General features: G+C 31.5%; 2 protein-coding genes across 4 annotated transcripts; both read right to left on the bottom strand.

Annotated features, from left to right (window-relative positions):
• Positions 1–523: 523 nt before the first annotated feature.
• On the bottom strand, positions 524–3652 carry LOC132733982 (uncharacterized). Its single transcript, XM_060720684.1, has 4 exons — positions 3492–3652; positions 2566–2607; positions 2063–2141; positions 524–1539 (listed from the first exon to the last, which is right to left on the bottom strand). The coding sequence occupies exons 1-4, from the start codon at positions 3525–3527 to the stop codon at positions 806–808; spliced, it is 891 nt and encodes a 296-aa protein (XP_060576667.1). The 5' UTR covers positions 3528–3652; the 3' UTR covers positions 524–805.
• A 4384-nt stretch (positions 3653–8036) lies between these two features.
• On the bottom strand, positions 8037–19842 carry LOC132733981 (decreased expression in renal and prostate cancer protein-like). Of its 3 annotated transcripts, XM_060720682.1 has the most exons (6): positions 19641–19842; positions 19061–19111; positions 17902–17974; positions 16444–17640; positions 10104–10196; positions 8037–8919 (listed from the first exon to the last, which is right to left on the bottom strand). In XM_060720682.1, exons 1-6 carry the CDS (start codon positions 19677–19679, stop codon positions 8315–8317), a joined length of 2058 nt encoding a protein of 685 aa, XP_060576665.1. In that variant the 5' UTR covers positions 19680–19842; the 3' UTR covers positions 8037–8314. The 3 variants fall into 3 exon arrangements, with proteins under 3 accessions (XP_060576665.1, XP_060576666.1, XP_060576664.1); XM_060720683.1 differs by lacking the exons at positions 8037–8919; positions 10104–10196 and adding an exon at positions 11142–11470 and having other exon boundaries at positions 19641–19835; XM_060720681.1 differs by lacking the exons at positions 8037–8919; positions 10104–10196 and adding an exon at positions 11889–13863 and having other exon boundaries at positions 15841–17640; positions 19641–19833.
• Between the last annotated feature and the right edge of the window lie 455 nt (positions 19843–20297).

Below are 20297 nucleotides of genomic sequence, written 5' to 3'. Positions count from 1 at the left end.
GAAGTAAAAACCAATCAGGAAATTAGGTGAAAAAACGGAATCCCTAAAGAACGCCCAAAGCGTCAAAATTAAAAATGTCACAGGCTTTGTTTTATTGAGCCTGTTCATGGATGATAGTGGACAATGTATGTTACCGTCCAATCCCCTTTAACACTTGAAATGTTAAATAAATTACGGTAGCAACGAAAATTATAAGTGGTGTAATCCAGTAAGTGACGTTGCGTGTTACAGTTACCTCATATATACAAAAATCTCCTAAAAATCAGACTTTACTATAAGACATAAGATCAGTTCATCATTATATGAAATCATATACAATGTAATATACTAGTAATTGACGGTAATAGACATTTGTAATATCCTCGCTAAAATCATAAAGTAAGAAAATATTTAAAAGTTATTCATGCAATAGTTTCACATTTACTCATTTTGTGAACATAATTTTACTAAATTCATTCCTTTGACGTCAAAAAATAATTAAAACAAGAAAATGGAACACATTATAGATTTTCTTTTATTGCAAAGCAAATCGCTTAAGAACATATACAACGATTATAAAAAGCTATCTAAATACAAAAGCAAAACATACTGCGAAACAAACTAGCAAATTGTCGCTTTATGTTATTTTCACAACTATTATACTCTCTTCTTTTGCATTTTTGTAATAAAGTAAGATAATGACAAAATACAAAATATGATGAAAAAGAACAACAAGGAAAGGCGGCGTTCAAAGAAAACTAGATCATTTGATTCCTTTTTGTGAGATGTTTTGCTTTTATATAAAACAATATAAATAAATCGTCCTCTAAACAACACGTGGTTTTGCAAATCCAAGAGGGATACCTTGATTTCCATGTCCAGCTACTGGTTCTACAAATCCAAGAGGGATACCTTGGTTACCATGTCCAGCCACTGGTTGTACAAATCCAAGAGGGATACCTTGGTTACCATGCCCAGCCACTGGTTCTACAGGTAGATCAACTTCTGGATGTGTGATTTTCGGATGAATTCCTGGACCAAGAACATCATGGATGTCAACTGGAACAAGAGGACCAGGATGTTTTGGATGCATGGGATCAACAGGAGGCGTAGGTGTAGCAGATTGTGATGCAACTTGGTTCACATCCACATTTCCTGACCCGTTTTGCGTGAGAACATTCTTATTGTTATTATCGACGGTCACATTATGACGTTTTAATCCAGTCATGTCATTAACAACACTTGGACGTGGGCCAATTTTATGAGCGTGAAAACCGGGCAATTCCGTTGGAACATACCCACCGAAAGTTTGAACTTGGCGTCCAAACACGGAAGGATATCTGGTTATACCGATCGGATATCTAGATCTGCCTGTCCTTAGATTCCAATTATCTCTTACATAGGGGTCTCGGAAGCCAAGATATGGGCGTCCAAAATATCCAGAATGATATCGGGATCCTCGATAACGATTAAATCCGAAATGATCTGCTCTTGTATATGGACTTGCTGGTCTGCCTCCCATAGCCTGATGTAATAAAGCGGCCTCCTCACCTCCCGAGTCTTAAATAAATGTTATAAACATGTATACCCGATTGGTAATATCTGTCAAATATAATGTTTTACATCAAAATATCCGTCCCTAGGGTACCTGTCTACTGGGCGGTAACATGGTTTGCCCATAGGTATGTACCTGCAGGACGGATATTCTGATCCGAACGGCACATGTCAGTGTTTTCCTTGCGAACGCATGTGATATGAAATGCTTTATCTCAATTACGTTGAAATTAATTTCATTTTCTTCGTATCTTTTTTTCTTATAGTATTGTATGATTTTACAACTACTTTTATAAAAACAAACGGCGGAACGAATTGACATAAATACACCTGTACATGTATCTATGACAATGAAATTGGCATTTTTTCATGATGAGTTGTTAAGAGTTAAATTATATTTAGTAATACACATATTTGTATGATGAATTTTTCAAACTGAGCACAAAAAGACACCTTATAGCTGAACCTTTTACTGTATGCTCGCACATAACTCTTAACATTTTTGAAAAGTATAGCATTTAACACTCACTGATACATTCTGGACGTGCTGGACCGTAGTCCTGTCTAGCCATTGCACAAATTTGGCCAACAGGACAATCGAAGCCGACCTGAAAAAAGTCAATAAGTTTCAAGTTGAAATTGCATACCTTTTTCGCAAACCTCTTTTAAACTACATGACTTAACGTCCCATGTATTAAGTATACAGATTTTTGACGGGTTATATAGCCATATATAAACGATTGTTTGCAAATACATGTATAACCAAAGTCACATGCTGTTTACAAATGTGGTTTAAGAAATGGTATAGGTACAGAATAATCAAACTAAATAATTTAACGAATACAAAAATACGATTGCAATCTTGACAAAATTTCAATTGGAAATGATATAAATTGCAAATATTTCGTCTAACATAAACCTAATGTTGTTGTTTTGGTTCCACTACGTAGCATTTTGTTAGACCATTTGCTATTATTAATAGAATACATAAAAGACTATGTTACAAATACAAGTTAATAAAAATACACTTACCGGACACTGACCAATCGCAATGCTCAATACAAAAGAGAGAACCTTTAAAAAATAATATTAAATTTAAGAACTGAACATTTTCAGTGAATGAAGATTTGGTTATCAAGTAATACAATTACAATATGTATTAGCATTACATAATTCTTAATTATAATAACTGCTTTAGTCATATGCAGGACACATTACATTGGGCAACAGTTGCAGTTGGACTAGCAATTTAAGAGATTTTCGTCAAGATCTTTTTAAAAAAACATTATATCATTAACCAATATTGGCGACCAGATGAGGTTCAAACAATTCATGTCATTCAAATATGTTTTGTGAGTTGAGGATTTATTTATACGCCAAACGTGTAAAAATATTTTGTCTTGTGATCTATCTTCGCCCATTTTTGCATCGCACATGTTTTTCGAGGAAATGCTTTAAAAATAACAGTGGCTGATATATACGCTATATCCTCATAAAGATCGACACGTGGTAAATTTTGTAGTGCGCTATGGCTTTGTTTGGTTTACAATTAAACTTCAATTATATTACGTAACAGTGACAAAGTTAATATGTTGCATGTTTAATACAATTGACCTTTTCAGTATAACAAGTACATGTACTACATATACAATACAGATATTCGTACAATATCGATATTGAAGAAGATAACAGTTGGTAAATAATCAAACTACGGTCAACCATTTCGTTTGCCATTTTAAACCATGATGATTTTAATAAGAATATCAAATATGCCTAGAAATTAACTCAGCATGAATGCTATAGATTGACAAAGTAACATTAGTAACTTATGTGCTTAATTAGTTGAATCAAATAACTAAATAATTCTGTTCTTGCATCTCTATTACATGTTAACCTTATCCGTCTGAAAAAAGCTATGTAAAAAAAAGAAAGATCACATAAAACAAGTTTAAACTTACCAAAAGTTTAATGATTACAAGTATTTCTTCATCCATTTTGGAAAGAAAACAAATGACAAGTACAAAGACAGTTATGTGAATTATTTACCTAATTAAACTGGTTTGTCATTATTTAGCAAGTATAATGAACTGTGTTAAACATTAGATAGATCTATTGTGTTTGTTCACCGAAAACAAATGAAAATGTGAAACGCAAAGGTGAAACGATAGCTAGATATTCATACAGTAAAGAAATATATTTGTTGCTATAAGCTTGAAAATGGTGGCAGATTAGATCCTTTCAGATCAATAGAAGTTGAAAGATGTAAATGTTTGTATAATTCAGAGATATTCTAAATAGTTTAAAATCGCGCCCACAACCAATAGACCGGCTCAGAAGTACAAGTGATTGCGAAGGAGTCCGCCCGAAAAGAATCGGATTAGTTATACAGGCGCCGCTGATTCCGTCCTCAAAGGAGGCGTTATTCGTCAATTTATCTCGAACGTTGGGTTAAGTTGTCGTTTGTCTGTCACATCTGATTCAAAAATCATTTCTGATTTGCAGTTGGTCACTTGTGAAAATTTGTTGAGAAATTGTTAATGACTTGTTTGCTATCAAGGAAAGCCGGTTTGATAGCTCGCCGAAATATGACCTAAAATTTTTAAAATCAGCATGAAAACGGCTAAATTAACACAGAATTGCAAAGCTCCATATCAAGTACTTGGCATTGTTTAACAAATTACAACAGCAATTAACACCTTGTGATGGGACTTAAAAACTGGTAAATTAGTAATGAACAGTTGAGAGAATTTGAAATAAATGGGGTGACCCAGTTGGGGCCTGAAAAAAAAAAAAAAAAAAAAAAAAGTAATGAACAGTTGAAATTGCTGACTGGATTTGACTTTGTTCATTGAAGATTTGTTCTTAAACAATTGGTTCAACATCTTTCACGCTTTAGCAGTATTCAATTGTCACCACAGTAAAAAAATTGAACCAATGATCATGAAGGACCAGAAAGATATTGCAACACAATGAAAGACGAAGTATGCTCAAGTACAGATGCCTTTCAGAAATTAAATCATCAAAAGAACGGCAAATATAAAGAGTCTGTTTCTATGTTTCCAGATTGCTAGATTTCAGTTATTTAGAGAAATTTATTTGAAGCGTAATGCAGTTAGAAATAAACTTTTGAAAGTATTTATATGGTCATACTTAACTCTGCCAGATAACTTAAATTAATTATAGCTTGTTATAAATGCATCAAATCGTATCAGCACATATATATAATTTTATAATACTGCACGTTTGTAACGTCGCTTTTCATTGGATAATCGTGACGTTTATATAGTTTTATATACACGGCTGTTGTCGATTCATGAAGAAATCTTACTTTTTTCTCTAAAAATGATGTTTGCTGTATTATAAATTCGTTATAAAGATTGTTGATAGGTTATATGGCCGTATATAAACGGCTGTTTGCAATATAACCCTCGCCTAGCGGCTCGGATTATATTTACAAACAGCCGTTATATAGGGCCATATAACATGTCAACAATCTTTATAACTAATAATATATCATTAAATAGATCTTTATTATTCAAATAGATAGCTCATATTTGTCTTCTCACTCTCATTGAACTAATTGAGTCGTCTCGAATGACTGTAATGGGTGATACTGGTGTTTTATAAATATCCTATACGACAATATACCATACTTCTCAACATGGTCAGTCATTGTATTTGACTTATATTTTCATGTTTTTATTAGTAAATATTTGATTTCTGTATGCTTCAACTACTGGAAACAAAGAGCATAGATCATTAAAGTAATCATAAAATAATTAAACGGACCAGTTTAAAGCAAAACATTATATACTAGTTTCTTTTTTATTTATTTTTCTTCAGTAATATCTGCATCATAAATGTATAAATTGGTTCTTGAGAAGTGACTTAACATTATTTAAAACTTCACAATCTTACAATAGCATCCTCTAAGATTTTATAGAAAAATTTACGTAGATTTTGTATCCATTTCACAGGCATTTCCCATGTTTTATAAATCATAAACATGTATTAATTACATGAGTGTTTCATGTTACAAGATTTTAATCGTTTTATACAAATTGTTGTAAATGCTGGCTTATTAACAATAGAACATTTTATTCTGTTGATATGCGATGAATTCAATTACTTTTCAATTTGATTTGAACTTATCTTATCTAACAATATATTAAATTGAGGAAAAACATTTGACATTTATTACTACAACTTAAAATAATAAGACATGCACAAAAAGCTTATACTGGGAAGCAACTCTTAACCTGTATTTATAAAAGTGATTCTTGAATTGTCTGTATTTTATTATAGATATAATGCAAAGCGCTGTAGGATACTGATATTTTAAGCGTTTCTTAATTTGGTGCGTTGTAAGGGACACAGATTGATTCAAACTCAGAAATACTACCTTTGATATTGTTTATTCACATACCTATAGGTCTACGCACACATCTCATTAATAAAATGAAAGTTTTATGACACAAAATTGCTTTGAGAAATATCATTTCAGATATCAAACAAAGACTGCCAGTGTTTAATTAACTAAATTGTTATTGTGCCGAGAAAGGAAGTTATGGAAATAAATATTGCATGTACTAGTAAAATTGTTTTAAAGCTATGATTCATTTAAGCTTCTGCTTTTGCGGTGCATTCATGTTGACCCCAGTTGAATTAATGAACATTATTATTTGAATGTACATTTTATGACTGAAAAATAATACCTTATAAAATGATTAACTATAGTATAATCATAATCAATAATTAGAAAATCAATATCAAATTCATTTTTATTCCATAGATATTTTGAATTAACTTTATTTATGCCGATACTTCAGCTTAAGGACTGTCTTAATCATATTTATTATTTCGCTAGGTTTTAATTCATACATACTTTATACAAGTGAATTGCTTCACTGGTAAGGAAATACCTAAGATTCTGCTAGACATTCATTATCGGCCAAACTTAATTGCTTCACTGGCGAAGAAATACTTTAGATTATGCTAGACATTCAATCCTCAATCAAAGTTTATTGCTTTACTGGTTAAGAAATAGCTTTGATATTAAACCGATATTAAATCATCAATCAAAGTAAATTTCTTCACTGGTGAAGAAATACTTTAGATTCAGCTAGACATTCATTATCAATCATAATAAATTGCTTCACTGGTGAAGAAATACTTTAGATTCAGCTGGACATTCATTATCAATCATAATAAATTGCTTCACTGGTGAAGAAATACTTTAGATTCAGCTAGACATTCATTATCAATCATAATAAATTGCTTCACTGGTGAAAAAATACTTTAGATTCAGCTAGACATTCATTATCAATCATAATAAATTGCTTCACTGGTGAAGAAATACTTTAGATTCAGCTAGACATCATTCATTATCAATCATAGTAAATTGCTCCACTGGTGAAGAAATACTTAAGATTCAGCTAGACATTCATTATCAATCATAATAAATTGCTTCACTGGTGAAGAAATACTTTAGATTCAGCTAGACATTCATTATCAATCATAATAAATTGCTTCACTGGTGAAGAAATACTTTAGATTCAGCTGGACATTCATTATCAATCATAATAAATTGCTTCACTGGTGAAGAAATACTTTAGATTCAGCTAGACATTCATTATCAATCATAATAAATTGCTTCACTGGTGAAGAAATACTTTAGATTCAGCTAGACATTCATTATCAATCATAATAAATTGCTTCACTGGTGAAGAAATACTTTAGATTCAGCTAGACATTCATTATCAATCATAATAAATTGCTTCACTGGTGAAGAAATACTTTAGATTCAGCTGGACATTCATTATCAATCATAATAAATTGCTTCACTGGTGAAGAAATACTTTAGATTCAGCTGGACATTCATTATCAATCATAATAAATTGCTTCACTAGTGAAGAAATACTTTAGATTCAGCTGGACATTCATTATCAATCATAATAAATTGCTTCACTGGTGAAAAAATACTTTAGATTCAGCTAGACATTCATTATCAATCATAATAAATTGCTTTACTGGTGAAGAAATACTTTAGATTCAGCTGGACATTCATTATCAATCATAATAAATTGCTTCACTGGCGAAGAAATACTTTAGATTCAGCTGGACATTCATTATCAATCATAATAAATTGCTTCACTGGTGAAGAAATACTTTAGTTTCAGCTAGACATAATTCATAATCAATCATAGATTCATTGCGTTTGTTTTTCATGTGGCAATATCATTTACTTTTATAGAGGCTGAGACTCACTGTGCTTGCAAAACAGTGTTGCGACTTTAAATAAAGTCGTTATTTTTATTAGTATTATTAGTATTATTATGGATATGTTCAAGTTCCTTTAAGCTAGTAGAACAATTGACCTTATACCACTTATCTCTGTAGCATTCTTACATTCAATAATGGCGGAAGTCACAACAGTCCAACATGGAGATATGGACTACAATATTACATGCTAAGCTTTAATATGATAACAATATAACAGTTATGTTCATTTTATTTCCATAAAAAGTAGCCAGAATGAAAAGCATTTCAAGCTTTACAAATATTTGTGTCAAACTAAAAATAACAACATGGATTATTTTTTCAAGCAATCAAGGATACTGATACTGATAAAAATACAATGCATTCATATAAATTCATAGAAACATGAACTATTGCCATCTGTAATAAGTCCAATAGTTCAATGCCATTTCTTGCAAATATTATGTCGTTTTTCATAATAAAAATTGTATGCACACTGAAAGCAATCTATAAAATACATATGTCAAGTGACTTTAAAACACACTTTCCCAGTACACGGTGTTTTGTTTATGCAATATGTAAATATGTCATTACAATCAGCGTGATTTGTACACGGTTTACATTCCTGTGTATTAATTGGCAAACGAGTTGTATCATTCCGACGCGTTGTTGTTGAATTAAATACTCCAAACGGTGATGCTGCTGTAGAAATAAGCATATTGTCTTGGTTTCTATTACTGGGAACAGGTGTCCTTTGAAAGGCGTGGTTTCTAGTCAAAGGTTGTCTCTGTACACCATTCTTTTTCAAAAGGCCAGGCCTTATTCCATCTCTTGCTTCAAGTGACTGTTCCCTGATGATATCATCTAATGTTACCGTGCGGCGTCCCACATTTCCTGAGCTAGGAATATCGTTGTCCTGTACAACCTGTGGTATCCATGACAAAGGTATCTGGGGCTCCGGATTATTACGATTTATTGTTGGTATATCTAAGTGATCGCTTGGTGAATTTGACCCAGGTAAATTTGAGGATGAAGGTCTTGTTCTAGGTAACCTTCTTCCAGACCCGATATTGTGCAATCCAGAAAGCATTGTTGACGGTCTGACGGACGACCTTTGTCGCTGTTGTACTATATAAAGAAGTTTAAAATAACAAATAAGGTAGATTGAAAAGTACAATGCTTAAAGATTCTCATACAGATTAATACTTGCCATACAGCTAAAATAACATTTGCTTCTATTACATATATGTTATAGGTATCTTTGTTTTGTATGGAACTCAAAATATCATTTGATAACGTTTTCCTACTTCTACATTTAATACAAGTTAATTCACATTTAGCGCTATCCTCTTCAAATTATATTTTTTTCTAATGCTTTGAACTCAGTTTAAAACTTTATAAACATACTTTCTAAAGAAAAATGTATTTTTTCTATTTGCGATCTAATGCGCCTTTAAACAGATGAAACAAAATATGAATATGCAGTGCAAACCATAAACCAGCAACTAAAGCTTACAGAAGTGAATAATTATATCAAAATAATTTGAAATAGATACCTCAAGACCAACGTACATATGTAGGTCAAAAATTACAGACCATTTCTTGACACAATTTAGTTTCTGATAAAAAATGACGCATGCAACATTCAAGCTCTAGCACCCTAACACCGTCTCTATATGATTTGAATGTCCTGTATAAAAGTGCAGACATTTAATTAAAATCAAATAAATCAGAGAGGAGAAAATAAGTTTGAAGCCACATTGAAGAAGCAGTTCGATATCAAAAATTGATACTTTTAAACGTTTTAAATCTTCAAAAAAAATAAGACATTATTAATTGATCACTTATATCTGTTTGATTGATAATATCATAGCATAAATGATATCTCTATGGGTAAATCCATTTCAAGCACCAGTTTTGCTATTTTGAAATGTCAAATTTTATAGAAAGACGTGAGATCTTTCATCTAATAATGTTTCAAAAAATGCTTACGAGGATTAAAATAACTATATTCCTATATTAAAAACTTTATAACAGGAAAATGATGCCATTTTAAAATGGGCTTAAATAACGTCTTTTAGAGCACGAAACTTATCTGGTCCACCATGCAATATGAAATGTCCAGCATGGGTAAAACATAACGGAAACACCAAAATCATATGAAATAAAGTTTTATATAGAACATTTTCTTTGAATCTCAATATAAAGCAAAGAATAGGTGTGGCTTTCTGCTAAAATTCCTGACAAATATGCTTTACCCGATTACCACATGATGGCATGAATAAACATGAAAACATACGTTTCACACTTACGGACACAACTATCTTCGAATTGACCTGGTGTTTCCGTTGGTAGACGTTGACAGACATATCCAACCGGACACCAAGGGTTTCTATTTAAACAAGCTGCAAAAAGCAAAATCAAACACAATTATTTTGATTAGCTTTAAGTATTTCAACTTTGAATGATTAATGTAGACAAATACCACGAAGCTTTCGATAATTTAGTGTGAATAACTTGATATACAAATTACTGTTTTAACGAACTGCATGTACTCATATTGACATTATGTTATCATTCGCCACTGAACAGAAATATTTGCGTACGGAATTTGAAAAAGATGTTGTCTTACAAAAAATAGAAATGTAACATTCCGTAGATTTTTTTTATAATTGTTCGTTTTCAAAAGAAATGAAAAGTAAGCACAGTTTCATATCAGGATAAACTATGTAAGAGTTGACCTTTTACAGTCTAATTTTTGCATAGATGAAATATTTGAACTATGATCTTTGCAAATTAGTTGTTTACGATCAAAAGGGTATTGAACTACATGGTTCACTGTTTACATTGTTTACATTATTAATTGATTGACACGAATGCCCCTGTAACTTAAAAATAATTCAATCATTCTTAATGTTATAAGAGATCTGAATCTTCATGTTGACAGAAAAACTTGCATGATATTGTTGACAAAAAATAACGTTATCAGACAGCTTGTATAGCTTATCTACAAAGATAACTAAAAGGAAGTTTTTGTCTCATGAATAAAATGAAAATAAAATAAATCATTTTTTATTCCTTTTAATGTCAACAAATGACAATAAAATTATCGCTATAAGTTTATGTTTAAATTATGGTACGAGCGCTAAAGTATAAAAAACATGATTTTATTTTACAACAATCAAAATACGTATTACAGCACTTTCCCAATTCAAAGTTTTTATCTTATTTCCCTTCTTAAAATCAAATAGTTTAAGCCTTACACTACATTCTAATGGAAATCAAATAAAACACATTAAAACATAAAAACCCAAGAAACAACATTGTATGTTTTACAAGCAGTTAAAATAATAAATATGAATAAACAAACAGTTAATATTTATAAACTTTTTGTACATATGTGCTAATGTACTTTTACATTTTGTGAATTTTGATGAAAACTTAACAGGCAAGTAAACATAATCTACAAGCAAATCTTGGTTAGTTTTAAGCAACATTTCAAGATTACAAATGTGTCCTGAACAAACATATGTGTGCTCTGTGATAGGTTAACAATATTACAAAGGCTGACATATTTGAATTGCGCATGCGTAAGAAAAGTAACAGTATTGTCCACTTGGGCAACTTTCTGTTGCCTCGCAACCTTTACAGTTTGTTTCAATTCTTGCGACGTTTGAACCTGTGAATAAAACCATAATACAAGGTGATAGATTTTTGCAGTATAGAGCTGTGTGAAAATAGATTTTGCAGTATAGAGCTGTGTGAAAAGTGCATAAATATATTAAGATAACTAAAATAAAAAGCATTGCAGATTATTTCATGTGCAGTCTGTAAAAAGTTTACAGTTAAATTCAAGCATACAATAAAATTCTTTAAAAGGGAAAAAGAACAAGTTAATGGAGAGTCAGTCAGACCTCGAATTTAGAAATGTTTGATTGGGGGGCGGGGGGGGGGGGGGGGGGGGGGTGTCGGGGGAATAAAGATGGAAATATAAAATAAATACAGAAAAGAAATTGGCATGTTTTATTCATCAACTTTATAATCTGACAAAATGTACACAAGCAAAATAAATCAAATAAAAACATAAAATTCGGAATCCAAGAAAACAAGGAAAATAACATTGTGTGATGTATTAATTCTAGTATTAATAGATGTTAAATGAACTCTTTGTTTGATCTATTTCGATCTTACCTTATTTTCTTACATATGCGTTATTTATGTATCTTTAATGCATAAGTACTTTTTCATCTCTTAAAGTTAATTACCAGAGCTTGGTATGTTTTTAAACGTACTTGTGTAATATGAAAAATGAAACTTTAAGGCACACACGTATATTAATTGATATCTGTTGCATTTTTTTGTTGATGTTATATTAATAGCATGTAGCTATTTAGTTTGTACTCAATGAATATAGGATGCCAACAGAAATGGAAGACTGTTCATTATGCACAGAAACTACAATCGTTATTTAATAGGTTCATTAGATAGCACTCAACTATATAGCGAGAGTCTAAAATTTAAATTTGCTGAACAAAAGAGTCCAGTGAAAAGCTTTAAAATATTATTAAACATTTTTGATACTACTGAACATGGAATTGATATAACGTGTTATATGTTACATTGTGTTGTTTCCTTTTTCTGATATTTAAACATGTCATGGTAATTTAGACAATAAATCATCGTTATGGACTGATAAACACTTGAGAAAATGTAATAGCTTAGATATATTTTACGCGCATATAATAACGTCCTAACAGAAATATAATTTTCTCAAATATTTGAAAGTTATATTTAAGGTATATTCACATACTATGTTCTTCTATAACATGAATATGAACACAAGTAATGATCGTTCAGAGATATTTTACCTAATATCTATACTGTTGATATGTCTTTACTGTCGAATAATAATAACAACAGGAGAAAGTCTTTCTATAAATATATTAAAGATTAACTAAAATCCTTTTCCCTATTAAAATGACCTCTGTTTTATATTGATACAACACAGTATAGGTCATGTATCGACTTTCCAGCTTTTATGGTGGAGGAAGACCTCAGTTACCAATCTGTGCATTATTTACGGCTCGATCTCTTGTTTATAAAAATGGGTAATAATGACTAAGTATTATCAAATCATTCAAGTCATCTAACGACATGCATTACGACATCTCGAGATTTGCCAAGAGCATACACGTTTCGTTTACAAATGCAATTGTAAGTTCTTTTTTCCTCCTTTTAAGTTAGAGTTCATTATCTAGCAACACGAATACCTATCCATTATTTACAAAGCCGCATAAAATAAACACGGAAATACATGGTTGCTAAACGTTGATGAATGAATTGTGGTTTCTTTGGTCTACATGATTTATTTTTTTAACAAATCATACACGATTCAAAACATACTAAAATAGACTATGGTCACTATCATGTTAAGTATGGAATGTGATATTACTTATATTTATCTTTTTAAATATTATCAAACATTTAAATGATAACATTTAAATGTTTAGGAATTTAAGGTATACCGGTATAAGGTTTTGATATGTTAATGAATTAATTTTAATTATTTAAATATCTCGCTGTAGGTAAAGGTTCCCGAATAAATCTAATACCGGTATTTATGATATAGAATAAATGATGAAACACGTTAGATCAAGTATTGCAAACACTGAAAATAATTACTAAATTCAACATTTATAACTATATTTATTAATTCAACTCAATGACCGGTGTCAAAGAGGTTAATCTATTTTAGTTTTTTAAATCAAAGCAAGTCTGAACAGTGTCAGTTATAAAGTTCACGAAGTCGAACACACATTACGTCAATATCACCACAAAAACGTATGAAGAGTTACTATATACAATTTATTGCACTTATTCTGTACGAACCATGTCGTGATAAAGGATGTCACAAAATATATCATTGTCAATTAACACTATGCATATTTTATTATCTCCGAGCCACCTGCCTACAAACCATGGTTTGTCCACAATAAGCACTTGTCGTACAAAATTGATCCTGTGAATTGCAATCCATGTGAGAGTTACAAGGTCGACACATTGCTTCTACGGCTGTAAATATGGGGAAAACATAATTATGAAACATAGTGAAAGAGGAAATAATAAGAAAACAATGTAGTTTAACCAAATGACAAAAAATAACTGTTCAACGTAATTATCATGTTAAATGTAAAATGTTTTAGATAATGTTTTTGCATTATATAGTAAATTATATAGAAATAGGAATTTAGAATAAATGTGCAATAAATGAAGCACTTTGTATTACTATGATTTACAAAACGTATGGTAAAAATGTTTTTGGCAGAATTTGGTATATAATTCTTTGTAAGAAATAAAAACAATGAAAAATAAAATATAGCTTGTAATACAATGTATATTTAATATAGAAAATGATGAATTATTATTTTATTGTTAAGTGCTACATGTGGCGATATTTAAAAGATTAATTTTACTACTTTATTATTGGTCATTTAAAAATGAGATCATGCATCAACTAAAACTATGGGGGAATTATTGCTGTTTTCAACAGGAAATAGAATCATGCAATTTAAATTTTATTACGGAAAGGATTATACACAAGCATACTGGAGCAAACAAGAGTAATTGTTGTGATGAAGATGTTTTGAAAAGGTTGATTTAGACACGATTCTAACATGCTTATTACGGTAAATTTCCTATGTATGGTAAGTTAAGTGTGACTTCATGCAATAAAACACCAGTAAATATTTAAAGGATATAAAGATTGCGGGCCATTTTGAACGGTAAAGAAAGATACATTCATTGATGAACAAAACAACGATGTTTTGTCATTGTGGCTTACCAGAATAAGTGGACTTTGTTCTGAAATTTATACCAATTGTTATGAAACGCCATTGCAAATGCTTGTATAAGTATTATTATAATTATTATACGAAAGTGGGCATAAATGAACGCGTTAACAATTAAACTGAATTTTAGCAAAAAATAGACCATAAAACACACATTTTCCCAATTGTTATTTTATACGTAAATCAGTATGTAGTGGCGATTGTCATTAATGATGATTTATACCATTATTTTTGTATGCTGTTACCTACAAGAATAAACTTTTTGACCTGTTGACCTTACATACAATTTCATGTGAAACATTATTATTTATGAAGATAAAAGTACAAACGAGACCAAACTACCGTCAGTACGTCTATATTACTTATAACATTATAGTTCAGCACTTTTTCCAGACAATAGTTATGACTGAAGTACTTTTAAACTTGTATTACAATGATAAATCATTTTGTAATTATGTTTAGCTTATGTATATTTCTATTATTTATTGATGATTCCTTAAATTTATTCTTCTGCTGATGTGTAACACGAAATGACAAAAGCATTAGTATTTTCTTATATGAAGGGAAATCTAATTATGTTTCCATTCTGCATTTAAATATATGTAAGTATTGTTTACAGAGGCGCTTCTACGCTTAAAATTGACAGCTTAACATCATTGAACAAGGTGAACTTGTTAAAATTGAAAACAAAGATAATGATAGCAAAAAGGATGAAAAAGAAATATATAGTAACTACATAAATGTCTTAATGATGAAACTTAAAATATGATTGATAATGTTCCTAAGGTTTGTAATAAAGTGACATAATGAAGACCGTTAGAGATACTGGTTCAATGAATTTTGTTGGCGGGACTCTTTTTACTCCGAGTTGTAATTCATCCTAACTGCAGCGTGTTTTTAACATTTCTTTTATCTGATTGTATATACGAGTATGTCTTACAAATTTTCTTTTTTATGTTTTACTTCTGAAACAAATAAAAGATTTAAAATTAAAAAGAAATCTAAAACATGAATATTTGAATACGCAAGATGTTAACAGTATGTTAAGTGCATATTATTTTGTATGTTTGGAACGTAAACGTGAAAAGTGTCCATTGTTTTGATAAATTGTTCATCTTATCTAACCCTTTTCGAACTTTTAAATGTAAAAAGACAGATATTGCAAAAAAATGTTAAATTTACATATTTGTTAAAAACTTACCTGAAATATTGCTAAATTCGGCGTCTTGTTGACGTGAATTAAGGTCCTGAACTGCTAAATTAGGTTTTCGACATCTAAGAGAACATCCACTTGGACAGCATTTTTGTTCAAGTGGACACTTCTCATCAGAATAGCAGCTATTCATGCACGTGCTCCTATCGCGTGTCATTGAATCACGTGGACAAAATCCGTCCTTCGTAATGTTAACTCTAAACCCTGCACCATTAATCTGCGGATAAAACACATAGTGTAACCCAGCAGAATCTTCTTTAATGGAAGAAACTTTACTTTGTTCAACAGAATGTTCTCCCACAGAAGCTGTCTTTACACCGTCTAATTTTACTAACATTGGAGCATTATTTATATTTGATTGTGGTTCTGTAGAACCCACACGTGTACCCAAAGGAATTTGATTAGCTGAACCGGCACGGTTCAGTAAACCTTGTTCAGGTAAAGTCAATATTGGAGGGGTATTAACAAATGTTTCAAAATTAGTTTGTTGCGAATCTTGTCCTACAAAACCATCAGGTATGTCTTGTACGTTTTCTTGGACAGGGGGTCTTGGGTCAGTGTGTGGAACAAAGTCAGTGTGAAACTGCTCACCTTGAAATCTACTGTTTCTTTGAGGAAAATTGTTGTCACTTCCATGCGATATATGACTTTTGTCACCGTCTACATGTGGTTGTGGATCAAACTGGCCAGCAGTTTGATCGGGAACACTCGACATTGAACCAAACCCTCCGGTGGATTGTCTAGACCTGTCAAATTGTGAATGACTACCCTCATGACTAACGTGTGAAAAATCATTACTTATTTGGTTATTCATATCTCTGTTGTGAGGAACAGATGGAGTTGGAGCAATACTTAGATCAACCACTTGTGGATTAAATCCTACTGATGGAATTTCTATTCCAGCAGCGCCAAACTGGTTAGAATTCGGATCGAATGTGTCGGTCCTTGGCTGCAACCCAAAACGACCTTGGCGTGTACCAAATGTACCTGGTCGTTCAACGAAATTACGAGGTAATTGGCCTAACTGACCGATCCGAATAGGGGTTTGATCGACTGCATCAGTTATTTGCTGAAAAGAACCTGCACGATTATCAGATAGACCGGGTCTTGGGAAACTACCACCACCACGGCTAAAGTCATGCCAAGCTATGTTAGTGTTATCTCTAATACCAGATGCAGAGGAAGAAATATTTTGCCCACCGTCAACTTGGGGATTGAATCCCATTGGCCCTCCAGGGCCAAACTGACCTGCACTTGGACCAAACTGACCCGGGGGTGGCCCACCAAACTGACCGGGATTTGGACCGAATTGACCAGCGTTTGGACCAAACTGACCAGCGTTTGGTCCAAATTGACCAGCATTTGGACCAAACTGTCCACCGGAAGGTCCAAGGAATTGACCAGGAGCTTGACCTGCAAACTGGCCTGCAGTTGGATCAAGAAAAGCTGGTCCAGACATCCCTGTTGGTACCTGTGGTCGTCCGAATTGTCCATTTACTTGACCAGGGGGTCCAAATCCAAAGTTGCGTTGTTGTCCACCTAAACCTAGTGCAAATCTTTGTTCAAAACCCGGTTCCCTTGGATCAGTACTACCAAGAAAATTCATGCCTGGGATAGTCCCTCCAGCTCCTTGTGGAAAAGGTGGAATTGGGTCTCCTGGTCGTGGTGCCTGTGGAAAGCCCGGGGTTTGCTGTTGGATACCAACACCAACTTGATTATTTATACCAGATCCTGGACCACTGGGACCACCATTTATTGCTTGGTGCAGTAGAATTGCCTCCTGCATTGCTGTTAATATATAAAAAGCCTATACAAATCAATTCTCAACCTTATTTTCATAAATGTAATTGGAAATTTTTTAATATCTTAAAAATTTCGATTTAATTTTTAACGTAAGAGTTCCTGTAGATGTTTTAAATATCCTAATATAAGATCAGTTAATTGTATCTGTATTTCTTAACGATTGATTGAATGTATAAAATATAAAATATCGAATGTATGGATGTTGCTATTATTTTAAACATGACGTCAATAAGAGCTGGCACTTACATATACAACCAGGCGCTGAAGGTTGTGTCCCATGTCTAACCATTGCACATGTGTAGCCGATGTCACATGGTGTCTGAAAAAGTTCAGTCACAAAATACTTTGATCTCATAAAAGCAAAATTATTTCAAAATAGACACAATTTGAACTGTCAACTTTGTAGCTTTCAAGGTGAATCGTTCGTGTTACTCTAGTTAAAGCAGTGTACGGTCCCTGTGTAAACGATCGGTGTGCGTTTAGCTATCATGATTTAGTATATTTGTTATTGTTTAATTTTCAAACTGAGAGGAATAATACAAGTCAAGAGTTAAAATTATTGGCCATATTACATTTTTCTAGGTCACATTGAACAGAACACCTCTCCAGAATTCGATAAAAATGTGTATTTCAAAATTCTCATCGTCATACAAGAAGTATTGGAAATACTAAATATATCTAAACAAGACGCTGAAGAATATTAAAATTGACAAACATTATTGATTGTTATAGAATAACTGAATTTTTCTAATGCACTTGATGCATTTTGGGGAACAAATACTGTACTTTTCGCTGGCAATGTTTCTGTTATCACTATCTAAGGTAATGCAAAGTATTAAATAGAATTCTACCAAACTGTCTTTATTATGTCTGCATGTCTTACTGTACAACATGTTACTGTAGTATTCCCTTTAAAGTTTTAATGAGAAATTTGGGTCGTTTTAATCAATCAGTCTTGTATAGTTAGTTATGTTACAGCCGCTATGCGAAGGTTATATTGCAAATAACGTTTATATGCGGTCATATAACCTGTCAAGAATCTTTATAACGAATTTATAATTAAGCAAACTTTGATTTTTAGAGAGAGAAAAAGAGATTTCTTCAAAAATTGACAACAGCCGTGTATATTATTAGTTATAAAGATCGTTGACAGGTTATATGGCCCTTTATAAACAGCTTTCTATGGTTATATTGCAAACAGCCGTTTATGTTCGGCCATATAACCTGTCAACGATCTTTATAACGAATTAATAATACAGCAAGCGTCATTTTTAGAGAAAAAAGATTTCTTCATGAATCGACAACAGCCGTGTATATTAAACACTATATAAACGTCACGGTTATTCAATGAAACATGCAGTATTATAATTATTTAAGAGTAAATATAGATACATCGGTTACTTACCGGGCATGTTATACGCTGTGTGTACAATATATTTGGGAATATGCATAATATCTGAAATAAACAGAGGATAGTATTTTTTATTTATCATATGATATTAAGGATATATGACAGTTCTCTTTCCCAATCGGATAAATAAATTCTGCAAAAATAGTATGGAAAGTCCGAAAACATATTGAAAAGAAATTAAAGACACTCTTTCTCGAATTTTAACTTGAATCATTACAAATAATATATATATAGAATGTATATTAAAATATTTCAAGTGACATTTTAACCAGATATTTTATTCCTTTTTATTAAACCAACTGCCAAAATCAAATGATAAAAATTCAATTATTCAATCCACTTCTGCAATTGATCCCTTAATTTCAGTAGTGTAAGAAAAACTTATCGCCATGCATCAAGGCTGAAATGTAAATGCTTTGGTTTTTCTTTTCAATAAAAAACCGCAGATGTAAATTACACTGAATAAAATGAAGTAAACCTTATCAATACTTCAAATACCTTAACTTTACTCAATCTTTAAAATACACGTGATAATAAAGTTACAACAAAATCAAACATAAAATAATTTACCTACCAAAGAGAATATGTTAATGATATAATTTTGTGAATCCATGTTGATGTTGGTATGCACTGATTGTAAATATTCTCACATAAAATAAACATAGATATACTGTGTAAAGATTACAATGCAATATTCAATTAACGACCTTTTTTACGTCAAAGATATAACCTGTCAATCATTTCTGACATGACATATATGAGGGTTGGTTCAAAATTTGTCATAGGTCACGGTTTACTGAACTTGTCATCAGACATACTGTTTAGAGAAATGAACGATTTTGTTCGTTATGTAATCAGAAACAGATTGAATCTGAATATCATTTTTTATTGATTTGTCCGAAATCATATAATATAAGAAAGGAATTGCTTTAAAAATATTAAACATCTTGGCCTTAATTTAATTAATGTGTTACACTAATAAATAAATATAGTAAAACTATTCAAGTAATAATAGCGACATATATTAAAGATTCTTTTAAAGTAAGAACCCTTTCTATATTGAAAAAATAATTTTGCACAGGCAAACAATGTTTCATATCATTACAGTCAAATTGATGATATATGTTAATTTATTCATTTTGTATAGCAAAGTTTATGTGTAATGTGTTTGTTAAACCGTTTTAATTATTATAATATATAGAGTCCTCGGCTATGTTCTGTAAATATTAAC

This window comes from Ruditapes philippinarum, unplaced genomic scaffold, assembly GCF_026571515.1.
Source record: "Ruditapes philippinarum isolate M1 unplaced genomic scaffold, ASM2657151v2 ctg979_1_1_1_1, whole genome shotgun sequence".
In the NCBI taxonomy this organism is placed as follows: domain Eukaryota; kingdom Metazoa; phylum Mollusca; class Bivalvia; order Venerida; family Veneridae; genus Ruditapes; species Ruditapes philippinarum.
Note: the sequence above shows the minus strand (reverse complement) of the source record. Positions and strands in the feature narration are given on the sequence as shown.